This window comes from Telopea speciosissima, chromosome 7 (assembly GCF_018873765.1).
Source record: "Telopea speciosissima isolate NSW1024214 ecotype Mountain lineage chromosome 7, Tspe_v1, whole genome shotgun sequence".
NCBI lineage: Eukaryota > Viridiplantae > Streptophyta > Magnoliopsida > Proteales > Proteaceae > Telopea > Telopea speciosissima.
In genome coordinates, this window is record NC_057922.1 from 51,314,232 (window position 1) to 51,322,420 (window position 8,189).

The 8,189-nt window shown below is 39.0% G+C and overlaps 1 protein-coding gene across 1 annotated transcript; it reads left to right on the forward strand.

The window, feature by feature from the left end:
• Positions 1–1,655: 1,655 nt before the first annotated feature.
• On the forward strand, positions 1,656–3,632 carry LOC122668665 (pentatricopeptide repeat-containing protein At3g02650, mitochondrial-like). Its single transcript, XM_043865202.1, has one exon. The coding sequence runs from the start codon at positions 1,656–1,658 to the stop codon at positions 3,501–3,503; it is 1,848 nt and encodes a 615-aa protein (XP_043721137.1). The 3' UTR covers positions 3,504–3,632.
• Positions 3,633–8,189: the final 4,557 nt, after the last annotated feature.

Genomic DNA, 8,189 nt, shown 5'->3' on the forward strand with positions numbered 1-8,189 from the left:
TATGTTTTGATAGTTTTCCAATAAGTCTAAGGTTACTTAAACCTGATTTTTATTGAAGGAGTTATGTACTGGTCAAATTAAATTTGGTGTGCGCGAATACTGTCAAAATCGCTCTGAATGAAAATATTTTTTTGGACATCAAAACAAATGAATATTTTACTGCACTTTTGGTTTTTAACAATGTTTTACTATATTAAGATTTATGGAATTTTTAGATTTGAGAAAAACCTCAGCATTAGAAAATTGAAAATTGCACCTATCGTCGAAAATCCAGTTTTTTGTTCTTGAATTGGGGGTTGACTTTTTTTTATTTTTATGAAATTTTATTTTTTAACTATTTTTATTGGATTCAAATAGGGGAGATATTTGCTAATTTATGAATAATATCTTAAGTAAATGAAATACAAATACAAAAATATTTACTTAAATGATATTAGACATAACTAAGTGTTTGTCCTGGTTTCTGGCATAAATAATTGTCTGTCCTAGTTTTGAGCCAAGTTTTCTCTAGTTTCGATGGGTATATGTGTGGAAACCACTGAAATATGGTCGAAACCATCGAAACTCAATCGAATCCGGAGATTTTATAAAATCCCCCTTCAACTCGTCTCAGAAACCTGAGAAATCGAATTAACTCAATGGTTTCGATAGGTTTCAATCGAGTTTTTGTTCCATGGTATTGAGACACACACACATCGATCGATACGTACTATCAGAGTTGATATTTTTTTTGCTTTGGTAAACAATCAGAACTGATATCAATAAGATACCAATGATCAGATGTATTGGTAAAAAAGTGGATCATTTTTTGAAATTACGTGGATATCGATCTAATTCCAGCCGATTCCATATTAGGGTTTTAGTAATTTTCGTATCGATACTGATCCGGATCGGTTCGTATCAATCTGAGCAATCATGTATTCTTCAAGAAACTTGATTTTTATACATTTTTACCCTTGTCCTATCAATCTGCTGATACGGGATCGGCCAGAATTGCTATCGGTCTCCACCGATCCAATCCAATACTGATTCCTCAAATCATGATTCCTATTAGTATCTGGTATCCGTCGAGACCAACACAAACATGATGATTACCGATACCTATAACCTATATTTTATTTGGTCAGTCCTAATCTACTCTAAGCTAGAAGAGGGAAGGCTATAACTATCAGGGTGGGAGAGAGGAGAGGGGAGAGTGGAGAGGGGAGAGGGATCTAGCTCTCCTCCAGTCGTGGCGTGAGTTAGAGGGTCCAGCGCTTGGAAACCACCCCAAAAACAGGGATTGGTCATTTCACAGATGGGCCCCAAGCGAAACCCACCTGTGAAATGACCAGCACATCCCTCTTTTTGCTGTCGTTTACAGGGCTGGACCCTCCAGCTCCTGCCACGGCTTGAGGAAATCCATTTCTAGAGGAGAGGGGGTGTCTATATAACACTGTAAATTGCATCTTGTAGTGAGCGTTCAAAAGTCGGGTCGGACACTGAACCGTATACTGGTTCGGCCAGATTCTTTGGTTCATCTCGGCATTTTCCTAAGCCGGACTTTTTCTGCACTCTCATGTCTTCATTCTTCACTCCAAAACCCTCGCATTGTAACGTTGAGACTTTCCATAAAAATAAAAGAAGTTGAGACGGAAAGGTTGAGACTGAGAGAGATGTGGAGATTTAAAGCTGGTGCTCTTCTCTTCAGACGTTCAAGCCGTTTAGCTCCTTCAAAACATGGTACCATTGAAAACCTGACTGTAATTCGATTTGCATCTCCACATTTCTCACATTGGGTCTCCAAAATCAAACCCCTTTATCAAAGCCCTAGATTTTTCTCTCTTGATTCAACATCTAATTCCAGTGATGAAGCTCATGATTCATTAGATGTTTCTTCACCTACTGACAGAGATGCTGTTCTTCATGAAAAAACTGGTTGTGTTTCGCAAGAATCAGAGTCTTCTTCAGTCCTTTTTGCAGAGAAGGCTAGTTTTGTTTCTCATGAATTGGATGCTTCTTCGAAAGTCTACGAAGATGCTGCCGATAAAGAGGTTGTTCAAGGTGAAGACCAAGGCTTTTCCTCGAATGAGACTGCTGATGGTGATGAGCGACTGAGTAGTTTTGTCTCAGAAGAATCTGTAGAAGAAATCACGGCCGAAATTCCAGAGATCGATCTGGAACAAGTCGAGAGTGTTGTATCTATTCTTCAAAGTACTTTGGAGGAGCCTTTAGAGTCAAGCCTGGAGAAGATGGATTTAACAGTAAATGACGAGTTTGTTAACAGGGTACTCCAGACGCCATTAATAGTGGGTGAGAATTTAATTGGGTTTTTCAAATGGGCGTGGAAGAGACCTGAATTTTCTATCAGTACTGGGGTTGTTTATACCCTTGTTCGAGTGGTCAGTGCTAGTGTGAGGAAGAGAGATGCGTACGCTTTGTGGGATTTGGTCAAGGAGATTGGAGAGACGGAGAATGCTATATTGAGCACTGATATTCTTAATGAGTTGATCCATCTGCTCCGGAAGTTGGGCAAGGGAAAGGCTGCTCTAGAAGTTTTTAACAAGTTTGTAGAATTTGGTTGTGATCCTAATGCAGATTCTTACTATTTGACCATTAACGCACTTTGTTGCCGGTCATTCTACGATTGGGCCTGGTCTGTCTGTGAGGAGATGCTCAACACTGGAAACTTGCCTGATTCTGAGAAGGTTGGTAAGATCATCTGTTGTTTCTGCAAAGGAAGTAGGGCTAAAGATGCACATTTGGTTTATCTGATGGCAAAGGAGAAGAACAAGTACCCACCTCGGTCTTGTATTAATTTTCTGATCAATTCCCTATGTGGAGAGGATGGAACTGTTCAGTTAGCGGCTGAGTTGCTACATGATTTTTCAGGAGAAGCGCGTAGGTACGCAATCAAGCCATTTTCATCTGTTGTTTGCGGTCTATGTAGGATGAAAGATGTGGAAGCGGCAAAGGACTTGCTATTTAAGATGATTGATGAAGGCCCACCTCCTGGGAATGCAGTGTTCAATTCGGTCATCAGTGTGCTTTCTAAAGCCGGGGAAATGGAGGAGGCCATGGAGCTGTTGAAAGTAATGGAGAGTAGGGGGCTAAGACCTGATGTGTACACTTATAATGTGATAATGAGTGGTTATGCACAGGGTGGTCATATGGAAGAAGCGTGTAGAGTATTATTAGAAGCAAAAAAGAGGCATTCCAAGTTGACTCCTGTTACTTACCATATACTAATTCGTGGGTATTGCAAACTTGAGGAATTCGATAAGGCTCTGAAGTTGCTGAGTGAGATGAAGGAATTTGGTGTCCAGCCAAATTCTGATGAGTATAATAAGTTGATTCAGTCTCTTTGCCTCAAATCCTTAGACTGGAAGACATCAGAGAAGCTCTTAGAAGAAATGAAACATAATGGCTTGTTTCTTAGTGGCATCACTAGGGGTCTTATAAGGGCAACAAAGGAATTAGTAGAGGAGGAATTGCAAGCAATTGAAATTGGTGCTGATGCGTAGATCATCTACGGGTTGTTTGGTGCAGATTCACAATCTGTTTTTGAAAATCATTCTTTTAGCTTATGGAGAGGATTTTTGTGTGTAATTTTCCTATAATGAATGCATTTTTCCCATTTGAATTTCTTTCAGAGTAAGAGATATGCTTCTGTTTCATTATTTTTCTTCCCTCATTTAGTTTTATCGAGTAATGTGACATGCATATGGGGACAGCAATCCACCTCTCCATGGGTCTCATCTAGAAGAGCAGCCTGAAAAGATTTGCTAATTGGATAAATTTATAACCTTCAGTCTTTTTTTTTCTTTCAATTATTCCATGAAATTGGCCATAGGAGATGAATAGGTAATCTGACAAGTTGACACTAAATGACCCACCAAATTTTCAGTCAAAGGACCTCTAAAGGTCCCTATATGTTTTTGGAGCTTTGGATGCCTGTTCTCATGGGGGATTCCTTTCTTGAATTTGTTTATCTATCTTTCTTTTTCATGGTAGCATCCTATATGAGGTCAAATTCATATGAATAGGATTCAAGTCTCGACTGTAGCTTTGGTGAAGCTGGGTGCAGAAATTTGAGTAGTTTTTTTTTTTTTCCCTTCTCTTTATGCTGTTTATTTCTCTGTTTTTGGTTTAGCTTGGATAGAAGGCAAAGTAACTAGATCATGTGGACATAAAGGTACCTTTATTACCATGACTTCCAACTCTATCTTGTTTAGTAAATCTGTACTCCTTGTGTGTGACATGCATAAGGGGTTCCTAGTCTAGCAGCTGGGGTCCTAACTGCAAGACTCTTAGAGTGCAGTTGAGGTTTCAGTGCTAGTACTCTCAATTATAACTCTTGTAGTTGCCCCTTGTCTGGTTTCCTCTATATATATTTTTTATCATAGAATTTCTTGTTACCATTAGTTAGATTCATTGAATTATTTTTCTGACTAAGGAGCAACTTTCTGATTTCCAGGTGCCTTTACTTTGCTTATCATGTCATCTGCTTTGTTCATGGTTGTTTTATCCTCCCCACCTCCATCCCCCCGGCTAAATGTGCCAAATCAAAGTAGTTCATTTGCCTTGATTTTTCTGCAAGCACTTTAATATGAGTAGAAATGCGGATTTATCAGGACTCAAGAGGTCTGTTATATGCATCATCTACAACCTACATGAATTACTCTGCAAAATTAGTTATTGGAATGTTCTGGTAGTTGTCACTGATATATAATTTCAAATGAACCTTCGTCGGTAGTTCCCAACATTTCTGGAGCCACTGTAATTGTTCTAGATTTTCTTTTTGGTAGTGGTAATGCATGAGCCATGTTGGTGTATGTATTCATTTAGGCATCAGTTTTTAGCACCTTGAATGCTGTTTTCAATCATAGCTGACCGCTGTTTTTAGCCTTTGTTTTGTTATTTTAGTTGAGTTTTTGCTGTGTTTCAGTGCTTTATCTTATTTTTGAGAATTGTTTGTAAATATTAGTAATCGTCTCTATAGAGAAGTTAATAGAGATGAAGTTAATGGATAACCTCAATGTTAATAAAGATGAAGAAGTTAAAAACATTTTGCCGTTCCATTGGACCTATCATTTAGTGAAAAAGCTCAGGTGCATCTAACACATTACTTTTTTTAGACCAGAGCAGGGAGAAACTTTGGATTGTTGAATGTTCTGGTAAAGTTGGCATAGGTAACAAAGAAGATATTTAGCTTAAAACTCACAGATATTTAGCTTCAAAATTACAAAGTGTAAAGCATTAAATTGCATATTGACTTGGAGAGTTGTATCGTTACTGTATTTTGGGATCCATTTCCATTTGTCAGTATTTGCATCTGATAATTCTAGGTTAAGATGACACAAAAAAGGAACAATTGCTTAGGTCCTCTATTAGGTGGCAAGGTGGAATATTTCTCTTGTTTGTGTGTGTACTTGGGTTTTGGTGCACAATCTGCATTTAGGTTGTTATGGTTCTCCAGTGGTTAAGGAGTTAAAGAGAGGAACTCGGATAGCTATAAATAACTTTTCTCTTGGTGTTAGAACGGGACTTCTTTGGAGTAAAAGTTGTGGTGGGAGCATCAGGATTGCATAAATAGTAAATTTATCTTTTGGCGGACTGTTAAGCACTTTGGCAGATCTGTTATATCCATTGCGTTGAAGGTCGTATTGTTCCGTATATTGTATGTATATCATTAATACTTGCGTGTTTTGTTTAACTGACCTTAATGTGTGTTGGATGGTTCATCTTAGATTTCCTCTATTGTGTTAATTGGCATTTGTTGGTTCATATGATAAGCATACATGTTACGGAGAGTTGCATGGGTGTTCTGTGTTGCCTTGCTTTGTGTATATTGGTACTTAAAGGTTCTGTTATTTGTGAGATTGTTGTCTCGGCTGACGTCAGGGAGTCCCAGCTTAAGTTTCTGTTAGATCATTTATATCCCATGCCAATGTTCTGACGCACTATTTTGCTGTAGGAACTTCATGCTGCTCCTCGCCCCCTCTCTTCGAGCTGAGGATAGTGAGAGGATTTTGATGTATCACTCACGCACAAAGGAAACCACTGTCCTTGTTTGTAACCTTCAATTTCCAATCGGTTAGTCCTTCAAAGAGGATGGGTCTTTCTTCATCTTTTGCGAAAGCTACTCTAGTAGGTAATTTTTGCTTCATTCAAAATGCTTGTTATTCGAACTTCAGTAATTATTCTTCAATGCGAAAAGGGTGGTGTGCCTAGCCTGTGTCTGTCTATCTCTCGCTTCCGTCCTTTGAAATGACCCCCTGCCCATCCTGTATGATGCTCCGTACCGTGCCCCCATAGGTGCCGCATGCTAAGAGTCACTTGAACAAGTGTGTTACTTTTTGCTAGTGAGGAGCTGGTACTCAAGTTGCTTGAACAAGATGATGTTTTTACTTTGTACTAGTAGGTCCATGAAATAGTGGGATTCATGCCCCACCTTCGCAGCTAGGGCTGCACCTAAGAGAAGTGCTGCTTTACATTAGGTGACCTATAGGATTGTTTTTAGGTACTTCTCAATTGGTTGCAGTTTCAGCCAATTGTTAATCGTATTTTGTTAAGTTTTGAATTTTCCATGAATATGTAGATTCTGGTTTTCTGATTTCTAGTTGAATATTTAATTGTTCTTATCTTGTATGAAATTGAAACTTATCTGTAATGACCATTGTGTGGCTATATTTTGCTCTCATAATCAAGTAGAATCAGGAATGAGGAACCCAACAATTGATATGCTTGTGCAATTCTTTTTTCGTGGTTATCTCAGTTTCTTTTCTGCGTATATAAATTTCTTGTGGCAGTGTTTTATAGTGTTGACTAGTTATGGTTGTTAGATTTTTTAATAATCTTGGCATAGTTGTCATGGCATCTAAGTGACCGAAGGCATTGGAGGGGCTTGGACGCAAGACGACACCAACAAGGCACCTAGTCTGGATGCCTGGGCGACCAAGGCCCCTGGATGCTTTGGCAACGCAAGTGATGAGATCAGAGGATGTAGGATATGCTCATGGTGGGAAAGAAGAGAATAAGGAGAGAAGAGAAAGAAGAAAGGAAGGAGAACTCGTGAGGGAGAGAGGAGAGAGAGCACACAACTTGCTTTTCGAAAACAAAACAATTCTATTCCATAATTCCAAATCATGGTGAGGTCTAACCTCTTACTTGTATTTATAAAATAGGTGGGCCTTGGTGCAACGGTAAAGGTTGCTCCATTGTGATCAAGTGACCACAGGTTCGAGTCTGGAAACAGCCTCTTTGCGAAAGCAGGGGTATGGCTGTGTATATTATGACCCTCCCCAGACCCTGCAGTGGCGATAGCCTCATGCACTGGGTACTACACAACTAGAAGTCCAGAACCTAAGCTAATGAACCTAAGCTTTTTAAAAAGGACATACACTAGAAGTCTAATGAACCTAAGCTTTCTTAATGTAAGACCAGTTCCCAACTAGACAATTAAGAGTCAATCCCACAATTGGATCACTCAATATTAATATCAGTAGGTTACAGCATGTAAATCAGCAATAATAACAGTAATACCTGAACAGCAAAGTGTTTCATCCCTCAGGACTCTTGACGACTTATAACAGTACTTTGTGATGAAGTCTAAACACAAGAGACACAAACAGTACCAATTTCTGGTCTATCGCAGGACAGAAAATAGACAGAATAACCAGAAAACCAAATAGTAACAGAATTAGCAACTAGGTAACTATGATGAGACAAATATCCCTATGAAGGTAGGTCTCTTTGGATTGAATTCCTCATCAAAACTTAAGCCAAATCTGATGGCTGGATAATGACAAGGTTACAAAATTAGTATTTGAAATAAAAAATAGCAACTCAATGTTACAGCTAAACCAGCCTTTGGATCTAGTCAAGTCACTATCGAAGGAGGTGTCCAGGAAGGGTATTACTCTGTCAAAACATAGGCTGAAACCAAGGGTCTGATCTGGAGTTTCATATGCTTGAAGTTTGCTGCTGAAAAATGTCCAAAACTATTACATAACTGAAAGCAATCTGAAATGATGTTCACTAATAGATAGAGTTTGGACCTGTGGTTCAAAATATTGATGACCATCAAGCTATCACTCTCAATGCACAAATTCAGGAATACACGGGCTTGAGCAATAAACAGCACATATCTAACAGCAAGTGCCTCAGCAACTCCAGCGTAGTTGTGGCCAATTCCTCCGGTGAAACAG

Bases quoted from the DNA above. Each gene is read 5' to 3' on its own strand.
- LOC122668665 (XM_043865202.1), top strand. From the start codon at position 1,656: ATGTGGAGATTTAAAGCTGGTGCTCTTCTCTTCAGACGTTCAAGCCGT.